At 28.3% G+C, this 24,022-nt stretch overlaps 3 protein-coding genes across 5 annotated transcripts; 2 read left to right on the forward strand and 1 right to left on the reverse strand.

The window, feature by feature from the left end:
* The first annotated feature begins 110 nt into the window (after nucleotides 1–110).
* On the forward strand, nucleotides 111–3,954 carry GAA1 (glycosylphosphatidylinositol anchor attachment 1). 2 transcript variants are annotated; one of them, XM_029303920.2, is made up of 11 exons: nucleotides 111–316; nucleotides 409–559; nucleotides 675–892; nucleotides 982–1,138; nucleotides 1,307–1,515; nucleotides 1,611–1,828; nucleotides 2,082–2,266; nucleotides 2,344–2,474; nucleotides 2,638–2,834; nucleotides 2,913–3,080; nucleotides 3,646–3,954. In XM_029303920.2, the coding sequence occupies exons 2-11, from the start codon at nucleotides 418–420 to the stop codon at nucleotides 3,923–3,925; spliced, it is 1,905 nt and encodes a 634-aa protein (XP_029159753.2). In that variant the 5' UTR covers nucleotides 111–316; nucleotides 409–417; the 3' UTR covers nucleotides 3,926–3,954. The 2 variants fall into 2 exon arrangements, with proteins under 2 accessions (XP_029159753.2, XP_029159754.2); XM_029303921.2 differs by having other exon boundaries at nucleotides 122–197; nucleotides 340–559.
* A 70-nt stretch (nucleotides 3,955–4,024) lies between these two features.
* On the forward strand, nucleotides 4,025–14,528 carry ry (xanthine dehydrogenase rosy). 2 transcript variants are annotated; one of them, XM_085487369.1, is made up of 25 exons: nucleotides 4,025–4,322; nucleotides 6,395–6,716; nucleotides 6,792–6,849; nucleotides 6,941–7,037; nucleotides 7,170–7,405; nucleotides 7,602–7,849; nucleotides 7,953–8,094; nucleotides 8,168–8,335; nucleotides 8,423–8,499; nucleotides 8,567–8,773; nucleotides 8,887–9,071; nucleotides 9,158–9,271; nucleotides 9,362–9,503; nucleotides 9,587–9,880; nucleotides 10,115–10,237; nucleotides 10,326–10,681; nucleotides 10,961–11,135; nucleotides 11,244–11,435; nucleotides 11,591–11,736; nucleotides 11,810–11,987; nucleotides 12,284–12,412; nucleotides 12,477–12,719; nucleotides 13,005–13,259; nucleotides 13,374–13,541; nucleotides 13,630–14,528. In XM_085487369.1, exons 2-25 carry the CDS (start codon nucleotides 6,573–6,575, stop codon nucleotides 13,672–13,674), a joined length of 4,122 nt encoding a protein of 1,373 aa, XP_085343495.1. In that variant the 5' UTR covers nucleotides 4,025–4,322; nucleotides 6,395–6,572; the 3' UTR covers nucleotides 13,675–14,528. The 2 variants fall into 2 exon arrangements, with proteins under 2 accessions (XP_085343495.1, XP_085343496.1); XM_085487370.1 differs by lacking the exon at nucleotides 4,025–4,322 and having other exon boundaries at nucleotides 6,702–6,716; nucleotides 6,792–6,832.
* Trs23 (trafficking protein particle complex subunit 4-like protein Trs23) lies at nucleotides 13,568–15,516 on the reverse strand. Its single transcript, XM_029316091.2, has 2 exons — nucleotides 14,945–15,516; nucleotides 13,568–14,445 (listed from the first exon to the last, which is right to left on the reverse strand). Exons 1-2 carry the CDS (start codon nucleotides 15,117–15,119, stop codon nucleotides 13,967–13,969), a joined length of 654 nt encoding a protein of 217 aa, XP_029171924.1. The 5' UTR covers nucleotides 15,120–15,516; the 3' UTR covers nucleotides 13,568–13,966.
* Between the last annotated feature and the right edge of the window lie 8,506 nt (nucleotides 15,517–24,022).

A 24,022-nucleotide genomic window follows, 5' to 3' on the forward strand; every position in this document is an offset into this window, starting at 1 on the left:
ATTATAGTAATTAGATCCATATGTATCTGACAATTGAATATTAGAGATATATTAATCGATTAATATCGATACATATATCATTCACAATTGATATACGTTCATTCATATGTGACGTCACAGATGAATGGACGACGTATACGTGTATGAATGATTTTTATTGCCGCACTGCCAGTTTTGGCGTCAAACACATAAATATGGTTATTTCTTTGCTTTTATTAAGGATGTTCGCAATTTTATTAGACAGCTAGACTTTTATTTTAATATACTATGTGAAAGTTTCCATCAAGAAAATTATTCAGCACTAAATGTATTTTTGGTAGGTTATATGTCATCTTTTAGGTTATATGATACTGCGATAAGTGAAGCGGGTCGTATCTTGTGATTACTTGGATTTCTTTCGACTGTCAGACGAACGAGATGGGTCTGCTAACAGATCCTAGAGCTGGAAGTGGTAAACTCATAAAATTATTGTTAAAATGGGAGAAACCGTTGTGTTTTACATTATATATCGGTGGAATCGTATGGTTGATGCTCTTGGCGTTACCGGCATTTAATGACAGTAAGTTATTCTTGCGAGATAAAAGAGATTTACAATTTGAATCAAGTACACAGCTAATATAATGTAATTTCAATTTTTACATGCCAATGTTATTTATTTGACGTTTGACTTTTAGATACCTACTTCTCTGAGAATGCCCTGCTGCCTGGATTGGTTACAAAAGAGAGTAATTTGGAACAGACGTCAAAGCAGTACTATCATGAATTAATTCACGAAATGAAGAGATATCCAGACAGTATGCCTTATGCATGGCTTTCCGCCAAATTCAGCCAGCTTCATTTGGATGTATTTATACATAATTTCTCTTTGATTTATCCCTTCCAAGAACAAAAGGTATGATAGAACACAGTCATGACTCTACACAAGATATAAATATATGAGATTCTTTTACTTTACATATAAATAAATGTAAAATTTTACAGTTTGTAGGACAAAATATATATGGCATTGTTAGAGCTCCACGGGCAGCCAGTACCGAAGCTATTGTAGTCAGTGTGCCATATAGACCAATTAATAGCATTTATCTAGATACTGCACCTTCGGTAGCACTGTTACTTGCATTTGCAAAATTTTGCAGAAGTAAATCTTCCTCTTTAATATTAAATAATCACTAATATATTTTAATGTCATCATATGTGTCATCATATATTTTAATATGTCATGTGTTAATAGTCTTGTCAGACCATCAGATGACATATTAGACTGTATTTGTTGATTATTATTATATATGTGATTATTTATCTACAGAACAAAAGTATTGGGCAAAAGATATAATATTTCTTGTAACTGAACACGAGCAATTGGGTATGCAGGCATGGTTAGACGCATATCATGGAGTTACTAGTGGCCAAGAAGGAATTTTGATAGCAGGAGACTTATCGGGAAGAGCTGGATCTATTCAAGCTGCTATCAATTTGGAATTTCATGCAATGAAAATTACATCAATTGATGTCAAGGTACAAAAGTATTCAAAACATTGACTTTGATTGTATACAATATTCATTATACAGCATATGTTTAAAATTAAAATTATTATCTTTTTTATTATTAGATAGAAGGATTGAACGGGCAATTACCAAATTTAGATCTTTTTAATTTAGCACAAAATATGATAACCAAAGAAGGAATTCGACAAACTTTCCAACGTCGATTTGATGTTAATTATAGAGATAAATTAAAAAGTTGGGGATATCATTTTAATACATTAATGAGTATGGTAGTAACACAAGCCACTGGTATTCCGACTGGTAATCATGGACTTTTCCACAGGTATTAAAACATTAATATAAGATTACGATAATTTAGAGATGTCTTACTTGTGATATCATCTAAATAAATTAATAGAAAAAAAAGAAACATCAGTTTATAAAGAATTAGAAAATAATCTTTTATAAATGTTCGTCAAAAAAACAGAAGAGAAAATTATTATTTCGAAATTTTTAATTAATCATTCTATTTTTATATTTAATATTTTATATTTAAATAAAATTAATTTTTGTTCTTAACCATAATTTGTCTATAGATTTGGTATAGAGGCTATTACATTAGAGGGTTTCCAAAAATCCGGCAAAGAGACGGAAGCAAATTTTTATCAAGTAGGACGTATAGTGGAAAGTATAGTGCGCTCACTCAATAATTTGTTAGAACGATTCCATCAATCATACTTCTTTTATCTATTGCCCTCTACTGATCGATATATTTCTATTGGTGAGAAAAGAAATTAAAAACCTGAATATCTTTAATATTTCTATGAGTAAGATGAATAAATAAAACTTATTTTGCAGGATTATATATGCGACCTTTGGTACTGATTATTGCTAGTGTATTTATAAAGGCATTTTCTATTTGGCAAAGATTGCAAGCCTCGAGTAACTCGAATGAAACGAAAAAGGACAAACAAAATTCGTTGAACAAGGTACTTTAACAATTTTAAATAAGATTAAATTTCCTTATTTTTAATATATTAGCATCAAACTCAGAATTCTTAGTATTTTTTTTTTCAGTAGCTAGAAATAAGGGAATTTGACTATATTCAGCTGATATACATTTTTTATCTTAAATTTCTATTTTTTGCACAGGTTGAAGAATTTGATATTGGAGGTGTCGCTTCAGAAGTGTTGTGGGCACACATATTTGGAGTATTAATAATGGCATCTCCTCGATTTTTTGCTTCAATCGGGTCACGAATGTTCCACCTACGTACGGAGGATTCCTTATATGCCAGTTTCGCCCTTATCACGATTCTCACATTGTTGCGACGTTTCTATCTGAGAAGGTAGAAACAAGAAATGACAAGGCTTAATCATGTAGTGTTATAATTTCTATAATGCTAACGCTAGAATATAATTTCTAGGTCGATCAAATACGAGAATATTTCGCTTGTCTGCGTTATCGCATCAATCGAACTGGCAACTACATTAATGTGCATAGCTATGCATAATTTTTCATTAGCATTATTGACAGCCGTTGTGTATGTACCGGTTGTACTATTAATAACACCACATCATAAACCTGCATCGAGGTGAGCATTGATTCTGTTTATTTAGCTCTACTGTAAATACTTTCATCTCAATTAAGGCTCCTGGGTTCTCGCTGCGACCATGTTAGATTGTGGTATCAGAGATGAGAGAAAATACACTGAAAACTCTTATGTGCCATTTTTAAATGAAAAGATATTTCCATGGTTTTAGCATACTTTTAAAATACCTCGAAAACTATTCTTTTCCCTTGAGAATCAATCAACAACTGTAAAATGATTTTGTCATGTGGAATGACTGCCCATGTGTAAAGATGAGACGGATTAGGCCTCATATTATAATCATGTTACAGTTATTCATTGATTATAAAGAGAAAGGGATAGTTTTCGAGGTATTTTAAAAGTATGTTAGCTAAAGCCATCAAAACATCTTTTCATTAAAGTGTTAAAGAGTGTTAAAGTCATCTGAAATGTTGTTCTGAAATATCTTTATTTCGAAATAACATCTAAGAATTTTTAGTATATGTTTTCTCGCCTCTGATGTCACAATTCCAACATGGTCGGTAGAGGAGCCAGCTGCCTTAAGCAATGATATGTTTGCTTTATATAGATTACGCAATTGTCAATACATCGCGTGGATTATACTTCATCCGTTCTTCGCATCGGCGATAGTCGTGATGGGCTACACGTATTTCAATTTTTCCACTGATCCTGTAGTATCTCTACTTCTCAGAGGCTATCGCGCAAACAAGCAAGCGCTTGTATTCAGTATTGTAGACTCTATGATATACGGCAACTGGTTTTACAACGTTACTACCGCTGTTATGTTGCCGATATGGTTGTTGTTTTGGAATGTTATGCGTTCCAGCGCCGCGATACCTTCACAATAAAGCGATTGCATAACTTACAGTTAATCAAATTTCTATTAATATTTTTCTAATTAATATTCAACGATTTGTTTAAGCGCAATCTTTTCAATGAGAAACTATCAGCTTAACACTAATCAATTAGAGTCTAGGGAAATATGCTCTTGTTTCTAAAAAGCAAAATAGAAAAAACATGCTTTAAAAAGAAAAAAGAGATTATCTCTCATGAGATTAGATTCGTCAATATCATAATACGTCAGTCAGAAGATATAAAGTATCTTCCAATGATAACCCTTATGTCACTTTTACTCTTACTGCTCGGATTCGCTTGACTAGTTTAGAACGTGCAGCGACGCCGAACGGGTGTGATTATTCTATTACGTGAAGTGTCGACGTTCACGAAAATAAAGACATTGTAATGGTGCGTATGGTCTTTTTACACAAAATATTAATACTGCTTTGTGCTGATAAATATTTCTACATTCACGTTATGTATTCAATCGCAGATGACTCTTAGGTGAATATTGCGTCTTGTTTTTTTTATTTTGCTTCTGACGCTTAAGTGTTGCAACAAATGCAATTCAGATGTAATCACGACCTTCGTGAACTTTTCATGTGTATTTCACTTTCGTTCTATGAAAGTAATAATTTCAACAACTTCTAGCTCAAGTTTTTCTAGTAATCGTGTTATTCAGTAATTCGTAAAAATTTGTATTGCTTAATTGTTATGATACAGAGATATACATCTGTAGATACATCTGTAGATATATCTGTAACTTGTTATATAAGAATTACATACTGCATTTCTAATACTCCGTTTTACATTCTGTGTATTCTCCACCGACTACATTTTAAAAATATACGAACTTGATAGTAAAGTGTATTTTTTAACTCGGTTCTTTTTTTAATAAAAATACAAGAGATATTTACTTGTTATTTCTTAATTGTCGAATCTTAATTAATTTTCAAGAAAAAATTTTTACGAAATGATAAAATTTATTTAAAATTAATCGAAAAAAATATATAGAGATATTTTTTTATCTTTATATAAATTTATTTTTATTAATAAGAAAATATTTTTATATGTGGAATTAATGTGTCGTTTATTTTTTCCGCTTAGGAAAATACGATTTACATTACTTAACATTTAATTACTTAACACATGTTTGCTCATTTATATTCTATAAATCTTAGTCATCAGCAAACAGATCGAAGATAAATGATTGTGATAAGATACAGTATTACTCTTAAGGTGCAATTTCACGTGCCGCTAAAACAAGTGATTGAAGCGACAGATTTGTCATTGTTGGTGCTAAACAATTTTGTAGTTTGAATCAGTTCAACTACAAAGCATTTACTAGTCAAACGCTCAACTTTCAATCTCTCGCGCTGTTATCCTTTTCATCTACAAAAATTATTGCTGTATAGTTCAGCGACAAAAGTTGTTATGTGATCATTTTTGTCGCTCAAACAATCGGTTTCAGCGGCTCATGAAAAGGCACGGTAGTAGATATTGGATATATATTTTATCGTGATAATTATTTATTTTCGCATAGTGAAGTTATCACAATACGTGTATTATATTAATTATCTGGTAAACATATATATTATCTCTTTATAAAATAAAATGCGGGAGAATTGTTATTGCACTCTTACATCTCTATATTTAACGAGAATAATATATACGAGTATATTAATGTTTTGTTTCATATATTAACGAAATGTATCATATACGTATGTTACAACTTTTGACCAAAATTTACAAAAAAGATTTGTTTGCACCATTTTATATAAAAAGATCGATATATAATAGAGGAAAGAGAAAAGAACTAGAGACGTATTTAAAAAATGCGATTAAACAGAGAGACGAATCTTAGATTAGAATCTTAAGCTTAGATGAGAAAATATATATATGAAGAAATTTTATTAAAATACTGTTCTAAAAATAGTTAAAAATTCACAATTTTACGTTATATATTAAATATGTAATATAAAAATCACTAATTTAATATTTATATATTCTATTTATGTTTAACGCGATTTTAAGAGTAATTGAGAATTAAGAAATTATTAAAACTTTCATTAAAGAAGGTGATAAAGTAAATCGTATTAAATCACTTTATTTATTTTTGAAAGAGGATACGTTTCATTGTACCGTTCTCCGTGCATCGAAAGGACTGAATAACACATATATATATGTTGAGATCACAGAGAAGGGAGTCAATTTAATCAATTATAATCTACTTAAATATGATAGAAACTGTTATAAGTAGTGAGAACCGAGCTGTAAAATCTATGAAACGATTCTCGCGTTTGATGCATTATAACTAATAAAGTTTATAAATATAATTGAAATTAAAAAAAAAATATGGAAACTCATCAACAAACTTGTATTTACATAATTGTCAACGAGTATAATATATGTGATTATATATACACATTGTGTTTACTTTTCTTGCAAACTGACAAGTGGAACAACGATTTTTATTACAGTCTTGACAATATTGTATAAAACGAGGATTGCAATAGTGGTTGTATTCTACATTGTTGAAGCAAAATTGGATTATTCGTATACCTGCTAATATTTATCTCACAGAATAGCATTGTAAATACTTCAAGTATATCACAGTGAGTCATATATTAAAGAGTGCAGGAGTATATTAATTTAAAAATGGAAAAGAACTTAATCAAAGAACCGAATATATTCAATGGGAATGTAATGTTTAATGGATTTCATGAAACGGATTTACCAAGCGACGAGCTACAAGAAACACAAATATCAAATACTCTTGTATTTTATGTGAATGGAAAGCAGGTATATGACAACCTTGTAATTTCTGCTGAAATATTAATAAATATTATTAAATATTAAATATTTTATATGATTTAGGTATTAGACAAGAATGTAGAACCACAATGGACACTTTTATGGTATCTTCGCTACAAACGTATCCTTTTATATATATATATATATATATATATAAACATTTTTACATCAAGATAATATCGATTAATTAATCCTTAATTATAATAATTTAGTGGGATTAACTGGCACAAAACTTGGCTGCGCAGAAGGAGGCTGCGGAGCCTGTACAGTTATGATTTCAAGATTTGATCGTACCACTGGCAGAATTATGTATCCTTGATATGCAATAATACACAGTGACTTAAAACATATATATATATATATATATATATATATATATATATATTTACATTCTTTTACTAAATTTATTTCTTTACATTCTTTTAATACAAATCAAAACAGTCATTTAGCTGTTAATGCATGCTTGACACCAATATGTGCTGTGCATGGTCTAGCTGTAACTACTGTGGAAGGTATTGGTAGCACAAAAACGAAATTGCATCCAGTACAAGAACGTATCGCCAAAGCACATGGATCACAATGTGGATTTTGTACACCTGGTATAGTTATGTCTATGTATGCTCTGTTACGCAGCATACCAAAACCAACTATGGAAAATTTAGAAATTGCATTTCAAGGTAATATACTTAAAAATCCTTCCTCTTTATTATATAATTTCTATATGTAGATATAGTGTATATATATTTAATATATAACTATAATTATATATAATTACATATAACTATAAAAAATTATTTTATATAGAAATAAATAATATAGGACGGATTAATTAAGTATAGTATATTTTTATTAAGTAATGTATTTTACTTCTAGGTAATCTATGCAGATGTACAGGCTATAGGCCGATTATAGAGGGATTCAAGACTTTTACAGAGGAATGGGAGCAATCGCAATTGACGGCTACTGTACGAGAAGAAAAAATAAATGATACAAGAGTTTGTTCAATGGGCGATGCTTGCTGTAAAAGGGTTTTCACTTCAGAGCCAACCGAGGTTTTCAATTCTAAAGAATTTTGCCCGTATAATCCTACTCAAGAACCAATATTTCCACCAAAACTAAAAGTAAATTATTGTCTACTTCTAAAAAAATGTCAACACAAATAACATGTTTTATATTATAGTAGAAGCTATAGAAAAAAATAATATGAACATTTTTATTATGCAGATTGAATCTACATTAGATGAGCAATATCTGATAGTGAGAGGAAAAAACGTTAGTTGGTACAGACCAACAAATTTTAAAACACTACTTGCCCTGAAAGAACAGTATCCAAATGCCAAAATTGTCATTGGCAACACAGAAATCGGTTCGCATATTTTTTTCAAATACTGCAGTATCACATAAAAGAAAATTAGTTAAATGTTATTTGTGTATTATAGGAGTCGAGGTGAAATTTAAACACCTAATATATCCAGTACTTATACAACCAACACAGATAAAAGAGATGCATGAAATAATTGAAACACAAGAGGCATTGAAAGTGGGTGCAAGTGTGACTTTGGTTGAGCTTGAAGAAGCATTAAAACATTATATTAAGATAAAACCTGGTAATATGATAGAATTATGTTCATTGTAATTGCATAAAAAATTATAACATATATATATATATATATCATGCAATGTTTTTCTGACAGAACACAACACGAGGATCTTTACAGAAATAATAAACATGTTACATTGGTTTGCCGGGAAACAGATAAGAAATGTTGCTGTAAGTGTTCGTTTAATGATCTTATAAGTAACTTAATTAAAACAATAATTTTTGTTCCAATAATTAGGCCGTGGGCGGCAACATAATGACAGGTAGTCCAATATCAGATTTAAATCCGATCTTTATGGCAGCATGTGTTAAATTAAATTTATGCAGTTTAAAGCATGGAAGTAGAACTGTACCGATGGATCACACCTTCTTTGTTGGATATCGACGTAACGTTGTTTTGCCCGAGGAAGTATTAGTCTCCATCGATATTCCCTTCACAAAAGAGGTAAGAATACATGTATATTAATATCAATAAAAATCAATAATTCTGTAAAATATATGTCGAAATAAAAAAAAAGATTATTCTTACTCTACTTTATTCTTTCTTCCTTCTTACAGAATCAATATTTCATTGCTTACAAGCAAGCGAAAAGACGGGATGATGATATTGCTATAGTCAATATGGCCTTGAATGTACACTTCGTTCCTGATAAAAATATAGTTCAGGAAGCGCATATCGCATTTGGTGGAATGGCGCCTACAACTATTTTAGCAAGACAAACCTGCCAGAAGATAATTGGAAAGTAAGTATCAAATGACACATGGGTCAAGCTTCTATATATATATATATATATATGCGCATGTATATTATATGAATTCATAATTTTAGAAAATGGAATAAATCAATCTTAGAGGAGATTTACGATTCTTTACTCGAAGAACTACCGTTGGTTGATGATGCACCAGGAGGAATGATTAAATATCGTCGATCTCTTACTCTCAGGTGCGATATTAGATCAAGTTAATGATTAAATTTAATTTTAAAATCAAAGTAAATCAAAGTAAAACCTGATACAATTAACATGTTTTACAGTTTATTCTTTAAAGCATTTGTACACATCTCCAAGAAATTATCGAAAAATATTTCGACTGTAGAATACTTGCCAAAGGAACTAGAAAGCGCATCAGAGTGTTTCCATTACAAAGCGCCAAAGAGCTCACAATATTACCAAGTGGTAATATTTTAATTCAAATAATTACACAAATTATTCTTAAAATACGATAAGAATTATATAACAGTTTATAATTTTCTCGACAGGTACCTAAAGACCAAGAATCACATGATCTAATAGGACGCCCTATTGTGCATGCTAGTGCATTCAAGCAAGCAACGGGAGAAGCGATATATTGCGATGATATGCCTAAATATTCAGAGGAATTATATTTAACGTTAGTTCTCTCTACTAGAGCACATGCAAAAATTTTGAAAATTGATCCTACTAAAGCACTATCCATGGAAGGAGTTGTATCATTTTTCTCTTCGAAAGATATAGCAAAAGACATAAGGGTGGGCCCTGTAATACATGATGAAGAAATATTTGTATCAGAAAAGGTATAACTCTCTTCTTAAAGTAATTCTTCTTTTTATTTTATTGGCTGGGAATAACAGAACATATATATATATATATATATATATATATATATATATATATATATATCTTTTATTTGGAAACTTCGTAACATATAGTATTTATACAATAACATATTAGTGACTGAATACCAATTTGTTTGGTATTTAAAATTCGTCTTTTATTATATTTTAATTAATTCCTTTTTACTTCTTTAGGTTACAAGTCAAGGTCAGATAATTGGTGCAATCGTTGCTACAGATCAAATTATTGCTCAGACTGCGGCAAGAATGGTCGAAGTAGAATATGAAAATATAGAACCTGTTATCATATCTATCGAGGTATTCTAAAGTATAGAATCTATATAAAAAAATAATAATATTCAAGGATCGCAACGCAATAATACATAAATTAAACTTTCTTCTATAGGATGCTATCGAGCACAAATCGTTCTTCTCTGGCTTATCCAAGAGCATTATTAAAGGCGATGCAGAGAAAGCTTTTAAGGAAGCAGATCATGTTTTAGAAGGAGAAGTACGCATGGGTGGTCAAGAGCACTTTTACTTGGAAACAAATGCTGCTATTGCTGTACCTCACGAAGATGATGAATTGGAAGTATTCTGTTCCACGCAGCATCCTACTGAGATACAAAAATTAATCGCTCACGTTTTAAATATACATATCAATAGAATTAATGTTCGCGTGAAGCGTATAGGCGGCGGATTCGGCGGAAAAGAATCCCGCGCAGCTTTGCTCGCGATACCAGTTGCATTCGCAGCTCACAGGTATGTACTAAAATTGAATAAAAACACATTTAAATATATATATATATATTATTGTTACATATAATACTCGCTATTATTCCTGAATATAAGGATGTAACAAAAATATTTAGACAACAATTATTTTGTTCAATAATCTCTAAACTGAAACTGTCTATCAGTTCTCTTCAATTTTATTATATCAAACTTTATTAATTTATAATAATAATTATATAATAATAACTATACAATAATAGAAATGCCTAGTCTCGATTTACTATATCGTTGAAAAAAATGAAACAGGTTGCAGAAACCAGTTCGTTGTATGCTGGACAGAGACGAAGACATGTTGATAAGTGGAACACGGCATCCATTTTTATTTAAATATAAAGTAGGATTTAATAATGATGGTCTCATTAAAGTGGCGAAAACACATATATACAATAATGCAGGCTATTCCTTCGATTTATCAATATCGGTAAGTAACAACCTGTGGATTCAAGATGTGATATTTTTTTTAATTTATCAAAAATTTTACATATGATATGTGTGTAAAAGAGAATTATATTATTTCGAATATTTTTAGGTGTTAGAACGTGCCATGTTCCATTTTGAAAATTCATACAGAATTCCGGTGTCAGAAGTACATGGATACGTATGTAAAACAAATTTACCATCAAATACAGCTTTCCGTGGTTTTGGTGGACCGCAAGGCATGTTTGTCGCTGAAAATATTATTCGACAAATCGCTGATTATCTAAAACTGGATGTCGTCAAGGTAATTTTCAGTGTTAAACAAAATTAAAATAACTACAGAAAAAGAGATGTCTTAATCTTACAAAATTAAATTAGAATTTGATATATATATGTAAATATTTAATTTATACATTATAAGTAAATGAGAAAGTAATCGAAAAAATTCTTTCATGACAGTTGTCAGAATTAAATTTATACAAAGAAGGCGATTTAACGCATTATAATCAGCAACTTGTCAATTGTACCTTGGATCGCTGCTGGCGTGAATGTATAGCGTCTTCTCGTTATAATGAAAGAATAATCGAAGTTCAACGTTATAACAGGTGAGTATATAGTGATTGTACCTTCTTTTATATTTTTCTATATTATTAACAATTGCTAAAATTAATTTCGTAGAGAGAATCGATTTAGAAAGAAAGGTCTCGCGGTCGTACCTACAAAGTTCGGCATAGCATTTACTGCTTTAACTTTGAATCAAGCAGGTGCTTTGGTGCACATTTATACCGATGGCTCGGTGCTAATAAGCCATGGTGGCATTGAGATGGGACAAGGTCTACATACAAAAATGATTCAAGTACGAATAATATCTATATTTTTCTTATAGCACATTATTAAATCATATTTTATCTATTTGGATTTTTTTGATCAATTTGGAATAAGTTTTTCTTTGATAAAGAATTGACGAGAAAATTTGTGAACGATTGAAAATAATATATTCTTTTTTGAAAAACTAAATTTTAAAATTACAAATTAAATGAGAAAAATAAATATATAAATTGGAGATTATTCTAATTAAAGCTATTTAATAATTTCAATTAATTGATAGCAATTGAGCTTGAAATAATAAATTTACTATATTTATTATATTAGGTTGCTAGCCGAGTACTAAAAGTAAATCCAGACAAAATACATATTGTTGAAACGGCTACTGACAAAGTTCCCAATACATCTGCTACCGCTGCAAGTGCCGGATCCGATCTAAATGGCATGGCTGTTATGGTAATAACAATAAATAATATTGCATGCAATTAAAGATTTAGATAGTAATAAAATTAATTTGCAGAATGCTTGCAAAGAAATTATGGAACGATTAGAACCGATAATAAATAGCAATCTAGAAAGTACATGGGAAGATTGGATCAAAGAAGCATATCGTCAAAGGATAAGCCTGTCTGCTGCTGGTTTTTATCGAACACCTGATATCGGATATTCTTTCGATACTAATACGGGAAATCCTTTTAATTACTTTACGTATGGAGTCGCCTGTACGGAAGTTGAAATTGATTGTCTCACTGGTGATCATGAGGTACGCGACTTTTTGTGTTTGTTTTATATATGTGATATAAAAGACTAATTTTTTTTTATAAACATTTTTGCATGGTTAGAATATTTAATCTCATTACATTGACAAAGTTCTAAAATTCAAATCAGATTGTGACTTTAATAACGCATGTTTCAATAGTGATTTTTTTATTATAATTAATTTCATAGAATTTCCAAATTACAGAAAATGATTAATTATTGTTAATATGCTATATATATTAAAAACTTTCTAAAATAAATATGAATAATATTTTTTAATCTTTTACAGATTTTACGAACAGATATTGTCATGGATTTGGGAGAGAGTTTAAATCCAGCCATTGACATAGGACAAGTCGAAGGAGGCTTTATTCAAGGATATGGTTTATTCACATTAGAGGAAATGATTTATTCACCAACGGCAACTTTATTCAGTAGAGGACCTGGCGCGTACAAATTGCCGGGTTTCACCAACATACCTCAAGAATTTAATGTTTCGCTGTTAAAAGGAGCTTCTAATCCAAGAGCGGTATACTCTTCTAAGGTAGGATTTTTTAAATAGTTTTTTCAGAATGCATTTTAAATTAAAAGAGAAAAAATAGAATAATAATATAGAAAATTAGGAGACTTTATAAATATTTTAAAAATATTTCTATAGGCGGTTGGCGAACCACCGCTATTTCTGGCATCATCCGCATTCTTCGCTATCAAAGAAGCAATTGCGGCTGCACGTAAAGATATGAATATTCATGGCTATTTTAGACTTGATGCTCCTGCCACTGCTGCACGTATACGTAATGCGTGCATAGATAATTTAACAATGAAGGTATCTTAATGTTAAAAAAGTTCAAATTCAATTTTCTAATTTTGTTTTTATATAGTATGTTTAATATACATTTTCTCTGTATTTACAGATTACAGAACCTGATTTAAAACGACAGTGGAATATAGTGCCATAATCTATGAGATTCTTAAACACTAATGCTTTCCTAATATTTTTTTATGTTCATATCAGAAATATGAAACAGTTAAATAATAGAGGAGTTTGATTATATAGGGAAAAATCAGTTTTTTATCAAATAATTAAAGCTTTAATTATGTGATAAAAATTAACTTGATATATAATATAATAGATATAATAAAAATTAATAAATAATTCTGCTCTATATACATATATATAATATTATATAAAATATATTCTTATTTAGTAATCTTACATTTTTAATTAATAATTCTTTTATAATAAATGCATTAAACATTGCTTATACCAGATTTTTCGACTGTTTCTAATAATGTTTGTAAATTTGTTTCAAACAGTTCACATCGAATAGGCATTTCCAGTGCATAAAATGGATTCTTTAATGCATAATCTGCATATAAATCATATACTCTTTTCAACAAAATTTCCATACCTGGTTGTGATGGTTCTGCTACTATCATAAATTTAATGCCTGTTAATGTCTGGAAGCAATATAAACGAAATGTGTCTGCCTCGAGAACTTCAATTCCAGAACTTCGTGGTTCCGGGCTAAGTTGACTTGCTATAGCAAAGAGTGGATAAAACATTGATGCTAGAAATATTTTCTCATTTGTTGTCATTTTTGCCCGACTAAATTTCAATGTTATAGGAAAATTTTCTGGCTGTTCTAACATTTCCAGTGCATCTCGCCCATCTTCAAGTTCACGTCCTGTGACTGCAATTCCATTCACAGCAGTCAGTACATGACCCACTGAAAATATTATTTTTCTTTTAGTGTTTTATTAAATTATACATGTATATGTAGAATAAAAAAAATATTGCTTATGTCTTCTACATGGAAATAATGCAAAAAAATTATATATATATAAGAAAGTGTCTACAAGTTTCATATACATATAATTTTTGCAAAATTTTAATTTTAATTTGATTCTAAATTACAAATTTAGCACATTGCTGCTTTTCTAAATAATCTTTTTTTTATATTTCTTTAATAATTATCAATTTGTTTTTAACTATAGTGTCAAAATATATATTTGTTTTTATATTAGAAAACAAGATTATTCTAACATATTAACTCTAATTGACAGATGTACTTCAAAATTATTAAAAAACTTAATCTCGAGTTTTGTGAACATATATATATATATATATTTATATAAATTTTAATTATTTCAAGAACTGAGTTCAGTAACTAAGTTTTCACTCTGTATAATTATAAATATTTATTATGATAATAGAAATATCTTTACCATTTATCCCATTTCGTTGCCCAAAAACTACCACCACCTTTTTATTTTCGTAATTTAATTTAATGTCGAGTGGAAAGTTAAAAGACTTTTCGACTTCAATTTTCGGGACATTATGATCGTGATTAAAAATCAAACCACCAGATTTTGACACGATATAAACACCGTATATCACCATTTTTGTTTGGAGGTTATATAATTTATCAGGCTTTTCTTGTAGTTTTATATCATATTCAAATAAGTTTTATATTATAATTCCGCTATAACATACTCGGTGAAACAATTAGGATTTTTCGAAAAACTTTATTCTTTTACCACTATTTTTATAAATATACATTCGAGAGGTTTCTTCGTCTCACAGAGATGCTTTTGCAGTTCTTGTCATTTGTCAGTGACGTAAATACATTCCTAACCTAAAATTCCTACAGTTTCAATTTTTAATATGAGCTCGCAAGAAGATAATTTGGATTTTTTGCATAAAGTATACAAGAATGATCCAATTTTATTCAATAATTATGTTGGAAAAGAGGTTAAAATAACAACGAAAGATGAGGATATTATTGGTACTATTTATACAGTTGATCCAGTGTCAGAAAGGTTAGAAAAAAGAATATATTTATTGAATATATGGAATCATGTAATTCTGTAATAAATTATGACTAACTTTTAATTTTCTAAATTTAATAATAAAAAAATATATATTTATGTACATATATGTATATATTATTTTATTTTTATTTCTAGAGTATGTTTATTTCGGACCTTTATAATTTACATTAAATTTTACAATTATTTCTGTAGAGATTATTTTATGAGTCATTCTATTTATATAAAAGAATTATAAATTTCAATTTTTTAAATTTATATTTTATTTTATTTTCTTGTTTGTATTTGTAGTTATTTTATTTTTACAAATGTTATTTCCAGAAAAAATTTCTCAATAACTTTCATTACTTATTTCATTTATTTCATACGTTTATATCTCTTTTAATCTTATTTCACAATAATTTCATGATTCCTTATGTTTTAAATTTGAAATGATTAATTTTTATTAATTGCAAATATTGATATTATTTTACAGCTTTGTAGTCTGCGACTTATCTTTTTTACTTAGCAAAAATCTAGATAACAAAAGTACAGGAGCGAGTACACTATGATTGCAAGCATGCAAAAGGATTTTTTTAGCCCGCGCAACTTCTTTTGTCGTTTTGTCTTTTTTTTTTGTGTCTTTTTTTATATATATTTGGGTGAAAAAAAAAACAATTTTTCCCTTTTAAAAAAAATGAAAATTGCAAAAGGGTTTTAAAAAATTTTTTTTTTAAACAACTATGTGTTTTTTTTCCCCCAAAATTGATTCGTCTATTTTCTTTCAAAAAAGTTTTAAGGAAAAATCAAAAAAAAAAATTTTTCCCAAATTTTGGGGGTTTTTTATGTAAAAAATACCAAATTTACCCTTTTAAAAACTCGAAAAATATTAATAAAAAAAATTTTATTGTTTTTTTGGGGGAAAATTTTAAAAGTCTTTTTAAAAAAAGTATGCAAAAAAAAATTGGGGTTTTTTCCCTTTTTTAAAAAATTTAAAAGGTGACCCCCTCCCCTTAAAATGGCTATTCAAGGCAAATAATGACCCTCTCAGTCCCCCTTGAAACCAAAAAAACTTTTATAAAAATTTTTTTGTCTTAAATTTTTAAATTTTAAAAATTTTTTAGTGAAAAGATTAAAATTTTTTTACCCTTATAAAAAAAAAATAAAACTTTATATTTTAAAAATATTTATATTTTATTTTGTATGTTGTATGTATGGGGTGAAATTTTTTATAAGAACATTCAAATGAGAAAAAAACCCCCAATTTTTTAAAATTTTTTTTTTTAATTTTTTTTTTTAAATTTTTTTTTTTAAATTAAAAGAAATTTTAAATTTTTTTTTTATCTAAAAGTAAATGCAATTTTTTGTTTTTTTTTTTATGATAATTATAATTATTTTTTATAGTTTTTATAGAGTTATCCCAGAGGCGGTCTTTGTGTGTGTTTTAAAAAAAAATTTCCCAGGGGCGATTATTTTTTTGTGGTTTTTTTTAAAATTTAAATTTCCGAGGCGATCTATTCGGTGCTTTTTTTTTTAAAAACTGTAATTCCAGAGGCGACTATTCGTGTGGGGTTTTTTAAAAAAAAAATTTCCAGAGGGACTTTTTTTTTGTTTGGTTTTTTTTAAAAAAAAATTTCCCAGAGGGATCTTTTGGTGCGGGTTTTTTTTAAAAAAATAATTCCAAAAGGCGATCTTGTGTGCGGGTTTGTTTTAAAAAAAATTCCAAGGCGATCTATTCTTTGCTGATAACTGTACAAAATTTTTTCCCCCAATGTTTTTTTGCTTTTAAAAAAATTTCCCCAAAGCGATATTCAATGTTAAAAATTTTAAACATCATGTGATAGTGTTTTTAAAAAACTTTAGATGTGAAAGGGTTTTTTAAACTGGGGGGCATTTTTTTTTCCCTTTTAAAACCCGCAATTTTTTTTTTTTATTAAAAAGCATTTAAAAGAGATATTAGGGGTAGAAAAAAAAGGGAAAAAACCCTTGTTTAAATAACAACCATAAAATTTTTATGATTTTAAAAACCTGGGGTATAAAAATTTTTTTTTAAAATTTAAATTAAAAAAGGGGACCCTTATAGGTTTTGTGTCGATTAAAAATTTTTAAAAATTGCACTTGTCAAAGGTTTTTTTCGAAATTATTTTTAAAAAAAAATTTTTCATTATCGCCCCCTTGGGAATTTTGCCCGGGGGTTTTTTGGACCCCCTTAAAAGGCCGTTTTTCCCCCAATTTAAAAAATTAAAATTTTCCCCGGAAAAATGCAATTTTTGTCCTTTCAAAAAAATTTAAAAAAAAAAAAACCAAGAATGCTACTTTTGGGAAAAAAATTTTCAAGATTTTGGAACCCCCGGGCCCCTAAGAGTTTTAAAAAAATTTTTTTAAAAAAAAAGGGGTTTTTTTTTTTCCCGCATTTTGGTTTTTGGGAATACACGCTTAAAAAAAATTTTTTTTTAAAACAAAAAAAACAAGTTTTTTTTTAAAAAAAGCCGAAAACGCAACAAACCAAAATTATTGTTTTTAAATATATTTTTAATAAATTGGAAATAATCCTTGAAATTTTAAAAACAAAAAAAAAGGGGGAAAATATTTTTAACTGAAAAAAAAAAACCATTAAATTTTTAAAAAAAATTAAAATAGATAAAATTTATCGTTTAAATTTTAAAAAATAATTTTTATTTTTTTAGTGTTTCAAAAAAATTGTTGTTATTATTAATTTTTTTTTATTAAATTTAAAGGGGGGGCTTAAAATTTTTTTTTTCCCGGGGGTTTTTAAAATCCCCCGGGGAAATTTTTTCAAAAAAGGCAAAAATTTTAAAAAAAAAAAATAGCCTTTTTTAAAAATCACTTTTTCGGGGGTTTTTTTGGGGGAAAAAAATATATTAAAGACACATATATATATATATATATATATATATATATATACATGCTATCAGAAAATACTAAATAAAATAGTTATTCTTATTTACGTTATATATTGATAATATTAAATGTATTGGATATTTGTGATAATCTATAATTATTAAAATTTAATTTTATTATAAAAATTAAAAAAAAAACATCCAAAATTTTTTTTAAGAAAATGATTTAATAAATTGCTTATTCGCATATCTTTGCATTTTTATATACTTTGTAAATTATATAGGTATATCTATATCAAAATCACGCGCATTAATTCTAATATCTTCCATCATCATGGTTTACATTTATTATTTATGTATATACTTTCCACATTGTAGTATTTCAAATTTAAAAAATTTATATTTTATATATCACTTTAATTTTATAGGGTATTGAAGCCAACTGACAGTATGATTTTTATATTATTGTCTCATCTAACTTTTTTTTAATAATGTCAATTTTCCGAAATTACTTTCAAACAGCTGTTAGGAGAAAGAAACAATTTCGTAAATGTGTAACAAAACATCATTCAAATAGATGACACTCAACATTATCATTACATTTCCTTCTTTGATCATTATTATTATTAGATGCGAAATTATTAGAAAATAGTTTCTCGTAGATAAATAGAAACCTTTTTCTCTCTCCCCCTTACATACACACACAAACATATATCCAAAATTTCACGAAATTGTAGTAAAATTATCATTATATAAAGAAAATACTTGAATTTTGGCAGGATCATAATTTTTATAATAGATTTCATCATCAGAACAGCTTTTTCAAATATTTTTATTATTATCATTATTATTCTAGAGCCTGCCACGCAAAATAAAAAAAACATTTTAAGTTAGACATTACTATATATTATTTAGATCTAAAGTTTGTATCATACACACATCTTACAAATAATATTGTAACTCTGCTTTGTGCATTAAATTATTTCTTCAGAAGTATAAGATTTTGCAAAGATGCACAAATATTTCAATGTCGTTTGCGAGATATTATTCACGAACTTTTTGGCACTTCGTACCACATACACCATCAAAATCGATAGCATTATATTTTCTTAGCGATAATATTCAGCTTATTTAACACAAACGCACGCACAATTAAAAGAGAGAAGTCTTTCTCTAACAATGATAAAGTATTCAAAAGTGACCATTGATGACATGACATTATCGGCTGAAATAAAAATGTCATTTCGAGACATTCTTCTCCTATTTAGTAAATCCGCATATAGTATATCCAACTGCTTTTACACAATACTATCGTTATTTTAATTTTTATACTCTTTTGCCATTATAAATATTTATCCCTCCTTTCTTTATATAATACGAACGTTTTCAGTTTGCATTTCTTATATTGTACGACCGAATCTTGTGTTTATATTACGAATTCAAGATAGTAAAAATGTATTTTGCATTTGTGAATGTAAAATATATACATATGAGACATATTGATATTCAAATCATTAAATTATATAAAAATTTAATTTTAAATTACTCAAGAATTTAATTTTTAATTTAATAATATGAGACGAGAAAAGGTTTTGAGAAGTAAATTGTGTATATTACCATTTGTTTTATATTTTGTGGCATACTTAATGCCAGATTGACTCTTATAACTTAGAACAAAAAATTATTTTATAACAAATAATATAGGGTAGATAAAAAGTTATTAGAAAGTCGTGAGTCACAAAAAAGTACAATTATCATGTGTCTAAAGAATAACGCAAAAATATAAACAATTTAATCCCCTTTTCAAAAATAAAAAAAATAATAAGTAAGTATAAAAAATTGATTAGTAAGTAAAAAATAGTAAGTATAAAAAATTGATTCCTCATGACAAGATCGAAATCTATCATCCACAAAGCCTTTTAGCCTCCATTCTATCTTATCTTCTTTATAGAGATAGCTATCCCTTCATACACCTTAAATGACAATAGAAGTTTAGTCGTATTATTTTAACATGTATATTTCAAAATGAATATTATTTTAAAGCCTTTCAATTTTTTTACAAATATATACAGGGTGTCCCAGAATTACCGTATTACACGTTAATGGAAGATTCCTGAGGCGATTTGGAGACGATATTTCCTCAACGAAAATGTCCAGGCACCAATAGATTTTGAATTATAAATAATTGGAAATAATAGCTTTTTTGTAAGTTAAACCTTGTAAAAATAAATTATTAACAAAACATTTTTTAGTTAATTTCAGGTAAAGTTTACTTTAATAGAATTTTAATTTAAGGCTTACTTACAAAAATACATGATTTCAAAAATTGGAACCATTAAAAAATGATGACCTTTCTCGACATTCTCGCTGAGGAAAAATCGTCTCCAAATTACCTCAGAAATCTCCCATTAACGTGTGATACGGTAATTCTGGGACACCTCGTATATGTATGTATTCCTTTTAATTTGAAAATTTATATTTTCTAGTAGTTGCATTTCAAAGTTTTAGAATATTAAAATAAAATTATAAATAAATTAAAAATTAAAAATCAGCAACTTAGAAAATAATTTAGATATCAAATAAAATTTAAGTTTAATTTTAAATTAAAAAACTAAATTTCAAAAATTTTAGAGCACAATAATGTGTTATAAATGATTAATTATTTATTTTTAATATCTAAAACTTCCAAATATATGTGTACAATTTTTGGAAAAATATAATATAAAAGAACACATTTTTAAAGTATCTAATGGAAAGACTTTAAAATAACTTTCTTGACTCTATTGCCATTTAAGTTTAAGTATCATCTATGAAAATCCTAAAGTAGCACAATTAAATTTATTATATCTCTCGAAAATATAATAGATTTACTTTGGCATTTTTCACAAAAATTAGTTGGCCACAAGCAAAATGTTATGATGACAAATTCTCAAATGAAAATCTCTCCTCCAATTTTAAAGTCGACCAGACTGGCAATAATTTATTTAAAAAATTAGTTAAATTACAACGTTTCGGCTGTCATTGCAGCCCTTTTCAAGTAATCAGATTAATACAATAAATCAAATTTACAGCAAACCCCCGACAAAATTAACCATTGTTTTGATGAACAATGTATAACTGACAGAAGTGAGCACGAAAAAATAGATGTTGACTGTTAGCAGAAAACTTAGTCACTAACGCGTTGAGAAAATAGAAAACCAGAGTACTGTACGTGTTTTTCGCAATTTTTAAAACGTCAATACAAAGTCAAATAAATAAATAAATAATAAATAAATATGTAACATATGACAATATAATATATTAAATAGCTTCAAGAACGCGATCATAAATCCCACTGAAATTCTCCGTATCTTTTTGTAAATTAATGCTCTTTCTTTGGTTTTTTATATAGAACATTTCTGCTATTTCTCTTTTTCTTGTTTGTTTTTCTTGATGCAGAATCACAGGAGAATCCCAACGGAACTCATGATCGTTGCAAGTCCGATGCAAACTAACAACTGAGTGTGATGTCGTGTCTTTTTTGATGTTATTTTTATGTTTCTTAATACGTGTTTCTAAATGTCGCTTTGTTTGTCTATTTATATATTTTTCTCGCTTATTTCTCCATATGTAAGTTTCGAAATTAATTTATATGTGGAACTTTGGGATCTCAAATTGAGATACAGTTCCGTTTAATTAATTTTTCGTTTCGTTTCCTTGGCTCTATTGCCCAGCTTAGAAGACAGCATACTTATATTATTTATATTGAGAGGCGATAAAAATATTTATTTCTGAAAATTATAAATATATTAAAAATTAAAAGTCAGCAATTTAGACACTCAAAAAGATTTAAGTTTACTTTCAAATTAAAAAATTAAATTTTAAAAATTTAGAGTATATGGTGTTATAAATTATTAATTATTATTTTTAATATCTAAAACTTTGGATATGTATACAATTTTTTACGTCATGTTGTTACTTGTGAATAGGATACACACACTATACATATTCGTATACACATGTTTATGCATTTAGTACATATATGTGTGGGTGTGTATTTTATTATTACGTTAATATTATTAAAAGTCTGTAAATTTTCCTAAAATTACAATAATACAGATACTTATCTTTTCGAAAACAGTTTGGAATTGATATATATATATATATATATATATATATATATACAGGGTGTCCCAGAATTACCGTATCACACGTTAATGGAAGATTCCTGAAGCGATTTGGAGACCATTTTTCCTCAGCGAAAATGTCGAGAAAGGTCATCATTTTTTTAATGTTCCCAATTTTTGAAATCATGTATCTTTGTAACTAAACCTTAAATTAAAATTCTATTAATGTAAACTTTCCCTGAAATTAACTAAAAAATGTTTTGTTAATAATTTATTTTTGCAAAGCTTAGTTTCCAAAAAAGCTTTTATTTTCAATCGTTTATAACTCGAAAATTATTGATGCCTGGATATTTTCGTTGAGGAAAAATCGTCTCCAAATCGCCTCAGGAATCTCCTATTAACGTGTGATACGGTAAATCTGAACACCCTGTATATAACAATTTCTAATTAACACAAATTGAGAAAGAAAATTGTTTAAAAACATCTAATCCACTCCAAGAAAAAATATATACATAATATACATATACGTACATATAGCATATACATATATATTTATGTGCATCTCATATACATATTTATGTATGTATGTATATATTTTTCCTCGGAACAGATTAGATTTCTTATATTTTTGTGTCCCATCTCTCGCATAACTTCAATTTCAAAGTTTCAGGAAAAGCTTCAGAATTATATAAATTAATGACATCGTTAGAAATTTGTGGTAATCGAGTTTCAATAGTCATTAAAACATGCATTTTATTGTATAATTGAATTGAATCTATTTTCATCGCCACAAGACATGTTAAAGGGAACCACGGTGCCTCTAATTTAAGGAGAACTGAAAGAATCACGTCGCACAAAATCATTCTTTTCGATACGCTAGGTGTTAAGGAGTTCATAAATATACAAAAATCTAAAGAACATAATATTTTGGTTGCTGCATAAGTACATGCCAAGGCTATGCTTGGAAAGGAATATAGTACGTGAGTATAGGTAATCGCAAAAGGCAAAGTCTGTTTTATCTCGATGTCGAACACAATATTATATTTGCCCCGTATCATATCAATTAAATGCTTTATTCCTGGCAAATTGAAATATTGCGTTTCTAAACAACTTGAATAACATATAATGATGATATTCTCGACGAGAGGCATATTATCAGTAAACGTATATACAAGCGGATACTTAAAATTTATACCTCTTATATTGTACTTAAGTAGTATAGTGGGCACTATGGCCCGTCATAACAAACCCCCACCACCGACCCGTCTGGCGCCGAGTCTTATCTTATCTTTCCCCCACCACCGGCGTCTGGTTTTTCCGAGTGTGGGTGTAGGGGGAGAGGGTGTTGGGGAAAAAAAAATGGCGACTGGCCCCGAAAGGTGGGGATGAGAATTTTTTTTTTTTTAATTTTTTCTGATTTCCTCTGGATTTGAACCTGGGGCCTTCGTGTTTCCGAGCAGGGTCCTAGTATGTTGAGCTAAACGAGATCTTACTAGTCTAAGGATTAGATGAGGTATTTAAGCTAAAGT

The sequence above is a fragment of the Nylanderia fulva genome, unplaced genomic scaffold (genome assembly GCF_048542155.1).
Source record: "Nylanderia fulva isolate GAGA-0341 unplaced genomic scaffold, ASM4854215v1 Scaffold54, whole genome shotgun sequence".
Classification (NCBI taxonomy): Eukaryota; Metazoa; Arthropoda; class Insecta; order Hymenoptera; family Formicidae; genus Nylanderia; species Nylanderia fulva.

Coding starts and splice junctions, on each gene's coding strand:
- ry (XM_085487369.1), top strand. CDS start 6,573: ATGGAAAAGAACTTAATCAAAGAACCGAATATATTCAATGGGAATGTA. Junction 8,500..8,566: donor AACAGATAAGAAATGTTGCT/GTAAGTGTTCGT, acceptor TCCAATAATTAG/GCCGTGGGCGGCAACATAAT. Junction 9,272..9,361: donor CGTCGATCTCTTACTCTCAG/GTGCGATATTAG, acceptor CATGTTTTACAG/TTTATTCTTTAAAGCATTTG.
- Trs23 (XM_029316091.2), bottom strand. CDS start 15,119: ATGGTGATATACGGTGTTTATATCGTGTCAAAATCTGGTGGTTTGATT. Junction 14,446..14,944: donor GCAACGAAATGGGATAAATG/GTAAAGATATTT, acceptor TAATATTTTCAG/TGGGTCATGTACTGACTGCT.
- GAA1 (XM_029303920.2), top strand. CDS start 418: ATGGGTCTGCTAACAGATCCTAGAGCTGGAAGTGGTAAACTCATAAAA. Junction 1,829..2,081: donor AATCATGGACTTTTCCACAG/GTATTAAAACAT, acceptor ATTTGTCTATAG/ATTTGGTATAGAGGCTATTA. Junction 2,475..2,637: donor AACAAAATTCGTTGAACAAG/GTACTTTAACAA, acceptor TTTTTTGCACAG/GTTGAAGAATTTGATATTGG.